Consider the following 14,887-nt stretch of genomic DNA (forward strand, 5'->3'; position numbering starts at 1 on the left):
CACATCACATGATGATGAGTAAGCCCATTAGAGAACAAAACTGACCCTGGCCACACCTGACCTTTTGTGTGTGTTTGGACAGATTAGTGAGACAGGCTACTTAACAAGCGGCGATCACTTGTTGTACACAAAAATATAATCAGCCAACAACACACAAACACACACACTCACACACAATTTTAAACCAAAAACAATTCTATTTTCATTTTTTGCCTTTACAATTCAATTTTCCAAAATTTTGTATATCATGAACGAGCGATCTACTCGTTTACCGCAGCAGGACACTCCAAGCGACGGACGGCGCTCGGACTTAAGGGACCCTAAGGGACTCGAAGGGGACCCGAGACTCGGACCCATGCAGAGTGTGAAACATATTATCAGTTTGACTCGATCTCTGCTTGTTGTTGTCGTTTATGTTTTCAGTTTCATTTATCAGTTGTATATAACAATTTTATGGAACAATGAGAAATTATGATGAAACTTGGTTTAAATCATTTATACTCATACCCTCTTCTCTATGGGGAGGGTTGGTTTAAGTTATTTGATTGAAACTTATCATATTAACCAGATCTTGGCTTTGGCTTGGGTTTTTGCCATTTGAATGATTTTCCTCTATACGCGGTTTTAATTGCGACCATACAGAAATGGTTATATATAAATGATGAAAAGTTAAAGTTAATTAACTGCGAATTGTTGTTAGACTCGTCTAAAGATCGGTATTGGTTGATAAGATTTTTTTTCCGTTTTTGTTTTTAAGGGTAAGTGAAAATATATCGAACTTTTAGCTAAGAGCCAAAGAAAGTCAATTGCACGCAATGAGGCGAGGTTTGAACACTATACGAAAAATTTTCCAAGAGCCAATGTAAGTCATCCAGAGATAAAGAGAGACTTAAAGACTTCTTCTTAGATTGTCATCATCATCAAAGATAGGCTTAGGCACTAAAAGTTATCTATTGGCCAATGCGATTTAAATTAAAACGAATTTTAATTTCATTTTAAAGTTAGTTGAGCTCTGACAATAAGTTACTTAAACGATGCCAAATTTTAACTAGGTATGAAACTTAAACCAATCTTTCTTTTAGATTATTTTATTTATTATTATTTTCTAATCTCTTTTATTAAGAGAAAAGTTTATATCTCACATATTGTCCACACATTATTCCTATGCTTGAAACTCTTCCCCTCTGTGTCTCTATCTCTCAGTTTTAATACATTAGAAAATCCCAATTTTTAGTCAAACCAAAAGTCAAAGTCAACCCTTAGGGGCGTAACTTCCCACGACACCAGGAAATTGTCGAATTTACGATGACATTTATGCGTAATTTTTGGTTAAAATTTTTATTGCTCCTCCAAAAACGAAACGAAAAGAGTTTCCTCTATTTTCACTTCCACTTTCAACTAATTCCTCCCCCTTGCCGTGCGGAATGTCAAATAAATTTGATTGGAATACCCAAACATTGTTTGACGGTTTCTAATTGAAATGGACCTCTTAATTTTTGGCCTCATTAAAGCGACCACACCCACTTTACAAAATGAAATAATCCTTACTTGACTCAGGTAAGCTAACCGATTTTCGGTATCTTTATCGGGACCTATATATTTATGATTTTTCCATCATATGCAGCGTCATGACTTTCTTCCGTGTCAACGCCTCTTAGGCGCACCCTTTCTTTTTTTTTCTTCTTCTTTTGGTAATCCTTTCCTTTGAGGTAGAGGTCCTATCACGTGCTATGGGCACACAATCTTGGATGGACTCGACGGGTTGCTTTTGACTGTGCGTTCATTGAGGAGATGCCGTCATCATCGTGTCATAATTGCATCTTGTTTCTTCTTGAATGCGGAAGTGTGAAAATTATGGGGTTTCCTTACCTTTTTGTTTTTTTTTTCTTCGGCTTCAGTGTTAATGATTATGTTTGTTTGCTTTATCATCGGCTTAAGATCATCACCAGAGAATGGCTAGAAAACATTTTGTTTGCCAACTTTGTTTCATATGCGTGAATTATGACTTAGGGTTAGGAGGGATGGTTGGTTCCTTGGTTTTCTTCCTTTTTGGGATTGGGTTGGGTTTTTTGTTCGTCGTGCTAAATTGTATTTTACGATCGTGGACAAGATGTTCTTGTAGATAGCATTGGAAGTTTCATTCCTTCCATTTTTTTCATTTTGCAAAATATTTCTTTTTTCTTTATCATCAATGGAGATCGTGAGAACTATAGGAAGCTGAAGGGGTTTTCAAACAGTTATCCAAGGAAATTTCTAAAAGGAATTTCAATATTTATTGAATATTTAATAGTCTAACAAGAACAAATTCTTACTATAAGAAACGACCTTGTGATTATTATTAAGGCATACTACATGTTAAAAAAAAGTAGTTTGCCTGTTTTTTTTTTTAGATGATTTTCAAAAGATTGAGAATAAGTTTTAAAACTGTTTTTCTTATTAACGCGAATACATAGACAAATTGAAACAACTTACCTGTGATAATGAGATATTATACCATTTTTTCATCTAGACTAAATTTTGTTTATTTATCACCACAAAAGAAACATATTTGCTGATTTTTACATTATTATTTTTTAATTTTTAGACTTAACATTTTGACTATTTCGAATCTAAAAATACAGAGTATTAATGATAATTTGCTTTGCATAGTATATTTCAGAAAATGTAATATTCTTTTTTTACAAAGTCATCATTAGCTTATGATTTTTGTATTATTTTTAAATACCTCTTCTTTAATTATAAAATTATTTAATTATTATTGAAAATTGTTTGAAATATAATTCTGGAACAATTTGAGGCAAATTTTTCCCAAATTCTATGGTTTTATTAATTAGATTAGATTAAGTAGATTAATTATTAAAGCATTTACAGTATCTATTGACAATATATTTTGATCAAATAGTCTATTTTTGCACGTATTACAAAGTTGAATTATTATTTATCAAAATATCATTCTACGTTGGGCAATAAGCCCAATCTGGACTGAGTCTTATCATCTCGGATTCAAACATTTAAGCCAAGAAACAAGACAAAGAATCTACGCAATGTTTTTTATTTGTAAGGATGCCCAAACTAGTAGCATTTTTTACGACCATCAAAGGAAACATGGCAAATTAGCCTTGAGAAATATAAATCCTGGATTAATGCAGATAAATTTTAGAATGGAATATTTATCGGACGCTACTAGAAAGTACATATTGTATATGGGCAATTTTCGAGGAAAGTCTGTATTTGTAGAGGTTTTTTATTTGTTGTGGTTTTTCATTTGATTTTCTATTACTTTTACTCTTTATCAAATTTAAAATGTGTTTTGATATATGGTTTTTTTGCACTCAATGGCGAATTCCGCTATATAGAGAACGGCTTGTCTGATTTGACTAATTTTAGTTAGTTTATTTAGACCAGGCAAAGTTTGAGACGTATTTCATTCAGACTCACGACCTGTGAAGTTGATGTGAATCATATTTTAATGTGTCGATGGCTTTTCTAGCAGTTTGTAGTTGATATGTACATACATATGTTAAAATCGATACTGAACGATTAACATACATCCGTTTGATTCGACGATGCTATAAATACATGCATATAAATGTGTATTAAACTTTTAAAAGAAGTCAGGGAAAGAGTTTTCCATCCTTACTTGGAATAATATAAATACATACATACATATATTTATCGCATTTGATGCTTGAAACTAATTGCTTAAGATCTTTTAAACTAGAAGAAACAATTGTAAATATATGCGTTCATTACAGCACTTGAAGACCACTCCATGGTGGAAGCAAATTGAATTAAATATTAAACACAATAGGCTACTATTAAAGTAATAGTTGGACTTGAGCTAAGTAATGCTTCATGGCTTAACATTTCATCAAAATAGTTTGTTTCGGGGGGAAAACTATAAAAGATTTTCCAAAAGCTAACGATAGTTGCAACTAGCTCATGCCCCCTCCGTTTTAGTTTTAGTGGCAGATGTTTGATGAGTGTCACCAACTATTGCCAGGTGCAGAATCTACTTCCTAACATCCTTAACTTAATTAACTTTGACTGGCCTGAAGCGCACGTGCTGTGGCTGTTGCTGTGGCTGCTTCTGCAGACGCAGACGCAGAATGAAAAAGTAATTGCAGGTGTGCATTGGTCTGACCAATCGAAATGAAAGACTCCACATCCATAAGATACATTTTCCAGTTAACGGATAGCTGCGGATAAAATGCGGATAAACTGGAAGTCAGGCCAATGAGAGCTCAAAGAACGAACTGGGAATACCAACCCCTGCTTCCCAGGTCGATGTGGCTTCGCTTGAAGCGAACTTAACTGCGATGCGCAGAGCCGAGCCAAACAGTCAGCCTTGCGCAGTCGTTGCGAACGGACGTCCATGTCGAGGGAGTGAACGATAAACCAAATTAACAAAACGAAACAAGAAACTCAAAAAGTGTAAAGAACTCTGTGTGTGTGTGAGAGTGTGTGTCAGAGCAAAATGGTGTTAAACGTAAATATAGTAAACGCGCCGGTGCCTCTACCGATTCCCAGTCCACCAGCCACCAAATCTCGCATACAAATCGATTGGGATATCAATGATACGAAAATGCCAACAGTTAGCGAATTTGATGATTTCAATGATTGGGCCAATGGACATTGTCGTCTGATCTATACGGCTCTGAACGATGATGCCCGCAAACATGCCAGCGGTTGGGCCATGAGGAATACCAATAATCATAATGTGAATATATTAAAGAAAAGCTGTCTGGGCGTCCTTTTGTGCAGTGCCAAGTGTAAGCTGCCCAATGGAGCGAGTGTTCATCTTAGACCAGCCATTTGCGATAAGGCCAGAAGGAAGCAGCAGGGCAAACAGTGTCCCAATAGGTAAGTTAACTTAAATAACATGGAAAATTGTTTGCAAACAAAACTAAGGTTTCTTTTTGGTATTCTCTTTTATAGAAATTGCACTGGCCGCCTGGAGATACAATCTTGTCGCGGTCATTGCGGCTATCCGGTAACACATTTCTGGCGTAAGGACGGCAATGGCATCTACTTTCAAGCCAAGGGCACCCACGATCATCCCAAGCCAGAGGCAAAGGGTTCCACCGAGGCACGACGTCTATTGGCGGGAGGACGACGTGTTCGTAGTCTGGCCGTTATGTTGGCCAGAGATGCGGCCTTAAGTGATAAACTAAGCAGCTTGAAGACCAATAAACGTCAAGCCAAGACACAATTGAATCAGCAGGAAACGAAACGTAAACGCACCGAAGTGATGCCAATCAATCAGCAAGATTTAAGTGGATTGTATCAGAACAACAACTTAAACTCTCAGCAATCGAATTATATTGCCACGCCAGCAACAGCAAATCAATGGAATAATAATACTGAAACTTACTATAATCAAGATGGATTTACATGTTATAATTCTACGAATAATCTCTATGGTTATGAAATGTTGCATTCACCTTTATCCTCGACTAGTACCAGTTCGGCTAGCTATTATCAAGAGATTCTGCCGCAAAGTCAACAAATGCAACCCACACAACAACAGCAACAACAACCCACGCCAACTCACTATGAACCGATGAACTCTACAACAAATTATCAAACAACGGGCATGACTTTATATGAGAGTTGTGATGACACATCCAGTTTGACCAGCAGTTCTGGCTACAGTTCCGAAGATTATAGTTATTTCAATAACTATGTTAATTCCACTGCCGATGTCACCGCAGCAGGAACACAATCTGCCACACAATCTGGGGATAATTTCTTTACCACAAGTTCAGAGATTTTCAGTGTATTTGAGTCCACCATCAATAATAGTGCAGATGCTGCCAACATGGATTTACTATATAGTGAGGCAACAGCCTATCAACAGCCACAACAGGCATATATATCTCCTAGCTATCAGCAGGAACATCATCAATCAGGAGATTTCTACTACAGCAATACGGGTGTGGATAATGTATGGAATATACAAATGGATTCGAGTACCCTATATCATCATCAACAGCAGCAGCAGCAACAACACCATCCAACTTCGACAAATGTTTATTGCTAGACTAGGCAAAAGTCCGACCTCATTATCCTAAAGATCTCTCGATTATCCTATATACATTCCCTATTCTATCACAATTCCCAATCCAACAATCTTTTAAGCGTTGTTCTAGTCTCTAACATCAAATTTTTCCCTAAACTTAACGTTCTTCGTTGTTCAATCCATTGAATTGTTAATTAAAAATAAATTTTTGTATGTTTCTATTATTAGTTAATAGTTTGTAGTTAGTAGTTCCTAAGCGAATCGATTATACTATCTATCTATATAAATAATTACAATTTGTTTCTTCAGCTATTCCAAAGTTTTAATCTAATTTTATAATTTTAAGTTTTATGTCATAGTTAACTAAGTGAATAGAAGAACCCACCTATTTATGAGCATTTCGTATGAAATAAATATTTTTGAAAAAAAAAAAACAAAAAAATTAAAACTTAATTTAATATTTAAAAGACAAAGGAAAAGACCTCTATTAAGTCTTTAGTTTCGTTCACAGAATCGTACAGATTTCAAAACTAAAGGATTTAAAATTTGAATCCTAGACATTATTTTTGGTTTCAGCTGTAATTAGTTTTAAATGGCTATAAAAGGTATTCAAACGTTTGAATGGTTATAAATCGCTATGGGAACTATTAAATGTTCTGAATACAACTTTGCCCCCTTTGTATTGTATTGCTGACAGTTCCTCTTTTTATATAAAGTTACTAAAAGTGTATACCACCTCATAACAAGGTTTAGTATACGAGATGAAGGGGCTGTGGCCAAGAAGCCTTATGAAATATTACTTTCTTAACAACATTTTGTGAAATATGAAAATGAGCTTCTTAAAAGTCAATCAGCATTCTTGTTTACTTAAAAATAATTAAATAAAATCAAAAGTTAGATTTTATAACAAATAAATATAATGATAATAAACTTCCGCTTTCTGCATATGATATATATACCTACAATTTTCTATGCGGAATTTTGCGTCACGAAATGAAATAGAATCAAGGGCGATGGACCTCGCAGGATTCAGTAGTAGATACATTATTTAAGCACCGAGATTTACATTTATAACAATTTGAAATATTTAAGTCTAAACAATTTTTGAGGAATGAATTCTAAAAAGGGAAAATGATAAAGAATAAAAAACTCAAGTTATAATCAAATTAATAGTTAAAGGTAAACACCTCAAAATATAAATGAAACGTGACAAGAATAAGTATATTCTATTGAACGCCGACGAAATAAGCTTAAATATTGTTTTACTACCAATAAAAACCACGAGAAAATGCCTTGTCCTTTACTTTTCTTGTGTGGTTTACCATTTTGAAGCAAAAAATATGTAGGCATTAATGCTAAGTCAAACCTGAAATTGACTTTCCAAAAGAAAAGGCAAGAAAACTTTGAAAACTTTGTCACGAATTTTGCAATAAATTTTTTTTAAGTCAATATTGTAGTGATCATACAATTAATGTATATTTTCATATTCGCTCTAGTTTGTGTTTTTGACTGTTTATTATGCAATGTTGGATCAATATTTGTGTTTTAGTTTCAACACTCTGGTTATGAGCATGACTTTTGTTATTTCAAATGCCGCAAAGTTTACTGAAGAATCTTTAATTGCCACTGGGAATTTTCCACTTTTCATATTTGTTTGTCTTATTTTAAATTTTTATATGAAGGTAATTGTTGTAGGTCCTGACATCAGGAAACTAATTATTGGAGCATATTTAGATTTTAACGGCAATCTTAAAATTATCAGTTTAAGAATAAAAGCCTTTGCCTAAACAAGTTTTAGTTTTAATGATCTTACATACTAAAATTGCTGCTCTAGAATCAAATTTATAAACGGTAACGCCAAAATGTTCCAATATTGCTATTCCCCGATTGCTCAAAATCATGATGCTGAAACCGTATAAAAGGACAGCTGAATTCCTTTCCTCTCCTATCAAGTAAGTATTCTAATGCAATTCATATGTATATTTGTATAGAATTTTAGCGATTAGACCTATACAACCTTATTTACAGCAACCCTTGCCTGACATTTCTATTAATGTGCAAAAATAAAACCATTAACAAATTGGCAATGGATCTACCTTTTTTAGAGTTTTATGCATTTTAAATTAGTTTGCCAAATTTGCAGAACCTCAGACCCTGGCCAAGATATAATTTCGCAAATTCGCGCGCATATTGAATTACAACGGCCCAACAATGGGATCAACGTCACAAAATTTGCATAATACCCTTCTATAGAGCACCCAAAAGGATAACAAAACAACAACACCAAAAAAAAAAGCGCAATGCCAAAGTCAGTCGACTCGATTTCCCTTCATTTGCATACGATTGCTGGGAAGAGAAGGGCGTTCCAGGGGCTAATCAAACATTCAAGGACAAATAGTGTTAACCCCAAATAAGAAGGATAAGAGTGAAGTGCCATCCAGGACAGGAAGCACACGCTTCTTGTTTGATTTATGGTTGAAAATTAACATAAATGAAATCAAAACATTATAAATGTTTTCATTTAGGTACACCATTCAAATTATATATGCAAATATATTGTTACATGCATTTTTCGAAAATGGAAAACGAAGTCATTTCATATTATTTCTGCGAGTCCTGTATCCTTGAAGGTCGCACGCGTCGAGCAGGCACACTTCACGTTCAACGTATGACAATTAATGGGCGTTTTGTTTAACCTCATTAGGGTTGAGTACTCGTTCATACTTACCTTTTGCCCACCACCACCCTTTGCCCTTACATTTATAGAGTGCTCAACTCTTCCTTTTTTTGTTTTTCAATTATTTATAATCGGTTTAAAAAAAAAATTCATAAAAAAAGGAAGCGTTGGACATGAATTCAGCTTAAAAATTTGGTATTAAAAGATTATTTAGGTGTTACTCTTTTTTTATTAGGCCTATTAAAAAGTGATGAAGGGTTCAACAATGGAGAAGGATGCTGTGAGGATTTTATTTTAGAATTGGATATTCAGTTAAATAAAATATTTATAAATTTGGACGCAAAGTTAATCATTATAAAAATATATGTTTCTTTTTAACTAAACAGTTTTAAAAAGGATAAAAAATCAAGATCATTTGAGATCTCAATGTAAATTTTTATATATTGATTTAGAAACTGAATTGATTGTAAAATAAAACTACTTACTACTACTTAGTTAGTTCGAAGAAATATTTAGATTTATTTTGACTGTTATTAAGAAGATAAGCTATATTTTAAACTGATTCTTTAAGTTTTTTTTTTTTAGCAAAAATGCAGTTTGTTTAGTTAATGTAAAAAACAATTTGACAACAAGTAATTTTAAGAAACAGTTGTAAGATTTTTTGGTTGATTGCATATTAAATACCCATTTTTTTAGCCCATATACATATCAAAATTTCCTTTTTTAAAAAATTCATTTCCATTTTATTTTCGTTCCTAGTTGCCGAGAAATAGTCCTACTGTAGAATTAATTTGTGCTGTAAAAACACTAAAAAGTAAGAGCAAAATTCACAAACCAATCATATGTTGAAAACGAGTACACAAGTATTCAAAGAGTGCAACAAAACGTAAAGCTTATAAAAAAAACAAAAAGTTTTAGAATTTTCCAAGTCTGGCAATGAATTGCTAGATATCTCTCTCTATCAAATGCACCTAGGGAACAAATTTAGAAAACGGTGATCCAATATAATTCCAATTAAAGTGCGTACCACAAAAAAGGAAGCTGCAAATAAAATATTTAATATTTTTAAAAATAAATCACCAAACTATTAATTCAGTAGCTAATAAAACCACTTAAGTTATTATTAATTTAAGTTTTTAAAAAACTGTAAAAAACTATAAAGGTTCTGCAACTTTTTGAAAGGTGTCTAAATTGGAAAGATGTCTAAATAACAGACGAAAATGGGTTAGAGTTTAAATAGTTTAGATTTAATTTAGTGTTTAATGCTAACGATATAATGTCAATTGTTTTCTAATTGTAACTAAACATTTATATATTAAACCGAAACGGAGTTCTAACTAAAAAATTAGTCAGATCGTCGTCGTATGTATATATGTATACATTCAAAACTTTACTAAATTCCTCGAATCATTTCCATTGTCTTATGCCAAAGCTGATATATACGTCATGCCCAATATCAAATTGATAAGCCCGCTGATCTTCAAAAGGTTAAACGCCAGCAGCATTGTCAATTCATCTACTCAATGGAGTATGTCAAACTCAAGAGTGACTTTTTTGTTCTATCCTGATCTCTTCACACATCACCACATCGTCAATATTAAAAGTCACAGCTGCGATCGACGAAAAAACGATTAACTATCAAAATTTATGTCAAATGTTACCACAATAATGCGCAAAAATCTCATCTAAAACCTATTTAGTACTTGGCCAGGGCCACTTCAAAAGAGGCCCACACACACAAAAACGCCTCACAAATAAATGAGGCGCATTTAATGCGGTCGATTCAATGACTTCTCCCGGATTGACCTGACCTAAACAATCAGAGTGACATGCGTGTCACATATAAAGAACAAAATATTTCGTGTCAGGGTGGGTCAGCGTGAAAATCGTATAGAACACGAAAGACAAAAACATCGAAAACCTAGACAAAAGGGAACCAAACATATTGTTACAAAATTGTTTGAAAATTTGTAGATAAATAAACAGAAAAATTTTAAGTTTTTAAGAAAATATAAACAAATATTTTATAAAAATCCTTTTGCATCTTTATTATAAATTACAGATTATCTCAGTGGTGGATCTAGAGGAACTTTTGCCCATAAAAAACGCAATCCACACTTTCCAGTTACATAACTTACAAAAAGTCATAAATTTATAAAACAAGAACTATTTTTTCAGTTTATTGCACAATTTAAGGACAAAAGTTAAAACAAGTATTTAAATAATAAAAAATATGTTGTTAACATATCACACTGACAATACCTAAAGAAGGATATCATTTTTAATAATTTGTGGATGCTAACAAGACTTTTAAAAAATTGGTTAAATTTGTTCATTTGTCGATTAATGCTCATACATAACTATAAGTCAAGCTATTAAGGATGATTGATAAGTATTATTTTAGTTATACTTTTGTTTATTGCCCATAAAATCCAAGAAAGTTGGAGAAATTTTAACCCGCTATAAAATGAATTAAAATTTTGTATGGCTTAGTTTTAAAGACTGCTGAAATTTTGTCTAAATGGCTTCCTTTAGTATTTTGGTATACAAATTAAAAAATATAGTGCATACTTTTAGGATTCTATTTTCAATTAATTTATTTCATTGTACTATCTCCAACTGATAAAAGTTGTGATCAAACGTTGCGAATTTGATTTAATTATTGTAGTTAAACAGTTTTTTTAGTGTAAAGCAAGAAAACTTTTCGCACTTCGTGTGTCTTGCTATATACACAAATGTAAAAGCCTTATTTCTGACTGTATGGATGTTGGCCGCTGACCTAGAAGCTATTATAAAAAAAATTGCGTTGCTAATTAAAAGTTATTAGATCTCTCTCTTAGATTTGTTTGATTTTCATTTTAACAATAATTTAAAATAAACTTAAATTTTTAGTTCTTAAATTTAAAGCGGAACTAGAACTGCCAGTGAACTCGCACAGGCGCACTCACCAATTCTCACCAAATTTCTCAGTCACTAGTTCCCGCCAAACTTCCCGCCAAGTGGTGCAGCACTAGCAACCGCCACCGATAACACAAGGTTTATCAGCTCTAGTGCAACAAGTCGGAATTATTTAATTTCTTGTATTCGTTTTTGTTTTAGTCAATTATATTAATTGATTTTAAGTTTAAAGTGTCGAAATAAATTCACATAAATACTGCTAGTAATGTCGGCAACGAGACTTCTGAGTGCCATTGGCCAAGTTTCTCGGCATCAATTATTGCAAAATCGCTGTGCTAGAGGTAATAATGCCGACGTGAAGTCAAATTAGGAAAAATTAAATAATTCTTAGTACATGTAGATCTCCTATATGTATGGATAGATAAAGGAAGTATAAAAAACATATTCGAATATATGTACGTCAATGTGGGGTTATAAAATCGCGAATGTCGAATCTCGATTCGAATCTCTACCGTTGCGGCATAATGGACTTTGAACTTTGTACTTTATGTTGACGTCGGCGTCTGTGTATGATTTTATTTTGATTGTGTATGGGGCCCACTTATGAGATAATATTGTTACTAATCTTAACCCCCCTGCCTGCTTGCCTCACAGCTTTTCCCGCAGCCGCTGCCCAACTATATCGCCAGCAATCACCACGTCTAATGTCCACCCAAACCGCTGCCAATCCCTCACCAGCAGCAGCAGCTGGAGCCAACAAGCATTTGCATACCAAAGTGGTCAATGGAGTGCTGGTGATTAAATTCGATTCACCCAATGTCAAGGTTAACTCTTTGGGTTCCGAAGTAAGCGATGAATTCGAGCGTGTCATCAAGGATCTGGAGACAAATCCTAGTGTCAATTCGGCGGTATTGATCTCCGGCAAGCCAGGATGCTTTGTTGCTGGCGCTGATATTGGCATGCTGGAAGCCTGCCAGACAGCCGAAGAGGCCACCCTCATCTCACATGGTGCCCAATTAATGTTCGAGCGGATGGAGCGTAGCCGCAAACCCATTGTGGCTGCCATCAATGGTGTTTGTCTTGGCGGTGGTCTGGAATTGGCTTTAGCCTGTCATTATCGCATTGCCACCAAGGATAACAAAACAAAATTGGGTCTCCCGGAGGTGATGTTGGGTCTATTGCCTGGCGGCGGTGGCACTGTTCGTTTGCCCAAGTTGACATCCGTTCCCACCGCCTTGGACTTGGAATTGACTGGCAAACAAGTGCGTGCCGATCGTGCCAAACGTTTGGGCATTGTTGATCTTCTCGTGGATCCTTTAGGTCCTGGTCTACAGCCAGCAGAACAGAATACCATTGAGTATCTGGAAAAGACTGCTGTGAAAGTGGCCCAAGATTTGGCCAGTGGCAAATTGCGTGTCAATCGTGAAAAATCTGGTTTGGTCAATAAACTACAGGCTCTGGTCATGGATACCGATTTTGTGAAGAACAAAATATTCGATACCGCCCGCAAGCAAGTCATGAAGGCTTCAGGTGGCCTCTATCCAGCACCCCTTAAGGTAAGATTGGGGACTTCTATTTCAAAGAATAGTTGACTTTATCGTTTTTGCATTGCAGATTCTGGATGTCATTCGCGCTGGCGTGGATAAGGGCCAGGAGGCTGGTTACGAGGCAGAACGTAAAGGTTTTGGTGCCCTCTCTGCCACACCCGAGTCCAAAGGTTTAATTTCTCTATTCCGTGGTCAGACTGAATGTAAAAAGAATCGCTTTGGCAAGCCACAGCAAGCTGTAAAAACTGTTGGCGTTCTGGGTGCCGGATTGATGGGTGCCGGCATTGTTCAGGTCTCTGTGGACAAAGGCTACAAGGTGGTAATGAAAGATGCCACCGATGCAGGTCTTGGTCGTGGCATTGGACAGGTCCAGAAAGGACTGGAGACTGCTGTGAAACGCAAACGCATCTCGGCTTTGGAACGTGATCAAACTCTAGCCCAACTGGTTCCCACCCTCGATTACAATGACTTTAAAAACGCGGACATTGTAATCGAAGCTGTATTCGAAAATATTGATATTAAACATCGTGTGATCAAGGAGCTGGAGGCTGTTGTCCCGGCACATTGTGTTATTGCCACCAATACGAGCGCAATTCCCATTACCAAAATTGCTGCCGGAAGCTCCCGCCCAGAGAAAGTTGTGGGCATGCATTATTTCTCGCCAGTCGATAAGATGCAATTGCTTGAAATTATCACACATCCCGGCACCTCAAAGGACACAGTGGCTCAGGCAGTAGCCGTTGGTCTGAAGCAAGGCAAGGTTGTGATCACAGTGGGTGATGGACCAGGTTTCTATACCACACGTATCCTGGCCACCATGCTGTCAGAGGCGATAAGGTATAATTTGTTTCTCTGATTCACTTATCATCAATTTTTAAAGGTTTTTGTTTGTTTTCCGTTTCATAGACTGCTGCAAGAAGGCGTTGATCCAAAGGAATTGGATCAGTACACCAAAAAGTTCGGTTTCCCTGTGGGTGCTGCCACACTTGCGGATGAGGTTGGCATTGATGTTGGCTCTCACATTGCTGTCGATTTGGCCAAGGCATTTGGCGACCGTTTCAGTGGTGGCAATTTGGAAGTCATGCAGGATTTGGTTCTTGCCGGTTTCTTGGGACGCAAATCGGGCAAAGGCATCTTCCTCTACGATGGCCAATCCAAGGGTGGCCGTCCTGTAAACACATCCGCCGTTGAGATTGTCAAGCAAAAGTATAGCCTGGTCTCTAAGGGTGCCAATACACCCGAGGATCTGACCCTGCGCATGGTTTCACGTTTCATCAACGAAGCCGTACTCTGTCTGGAGGAGAAGATTCTCGATAGTCCACTGGAGGGAGATGTTGGTGCCGTTTTCGGTCTCGGTTTCCCACCATTCTCGGGCGGTCCCTTCCGCTGGGTTGATCAATACGGTGCTGGTAAATTGGTCAGCAAAATGCAATCATACGCTGACCTCTACGGTGCTCCCTTCAAGCCAGCCCAAACTCTAATCGATATGGCCAAGGATCCATCAAAGAAATTCTATCCCAAGGCTACAGGTGGTACATCGAAATTATAAAAAAGAATAACGTACACGAGTTAGTCCAACGAAATGTTAGTTTTTAATACATTTTAGCATTGTGCATTTTCCTCTGTCAACAAATAATGGACCTGGTCCTCCCTATGATATTTGTAATTGTTGACTGATATTTGCTTAACGAGTTTATCAAATAAATTGTATCATTTAATATTTTTTCATAAATCTTGTATGAT

At 35.8% G+C, this 14,887-nt stretch overlaps 2 protein-coding genes across 2 annotated transcripts; both read left to right on the top strand.

Annotated features, from left to right (window-relative positions):
* Nucleotides 1-4,441: 4,441 nt before the first annotated feature.
* On the top strand, nt 4,442-6,325 carry LOC6641564 (transcription factor glial cells missing). Its single transcript, XM_002064429.2, has 2 exons — nt 4,442-4,863; nt 4,939-6,325. Exons 1-2 carry the CDS (start codon nt 4,478-4,480, stop codon nt 6,041-6,043), a joined length of 1,491 nt encoding a protein of 496 aa, XP_002064465.1. The 5' UTR covers nt 4,442-4,477; the 3' UTR covers nt 6,044-6,325.
* A 5,399-nt stretch (nt 6,326-11,724) lies between these two features.
* On the top strand, nt 11,725-14,876 carry LOC6641563 (trifunctional enzyme subunit alpha, mitochondrial). Its single transcript, XM_002064428.4, has 4 exons — nt 11,725-11,938; nt 12,252-13,153; nt 13,212-13,981; nt 14,051-14,876. Exons 1-4 carry the CDS (start codon nt 11,863-11,865, stop codon nt 14,691-14,693), a joined length of 2,391 nt encoding a protein of 796 aa, XP_002064464.1. The 5' UTR covers nt 11,725-11,862; the 3' UTR covers nt 14,694-14,876.
* Nucleotides 14,877-14,887: the final 11 nt, after the last annotated feature.

Source organism: Drosophila willistoni (assembly GCF_018902025.1).
Source record: "Drosophila willistoni isolate 14030-0811.24 chromosome 2R unlocalized genomic scaffold, UCI_dwil_1.1 Seg200, whole genome shotgun sequence".
Classification (NCBI taxonomy): Eukaryota; Metazoa; Arthropoda; class Insecta; order Diptera; family Drosophilidae; genus Drosophila; species Drosophila willistoni.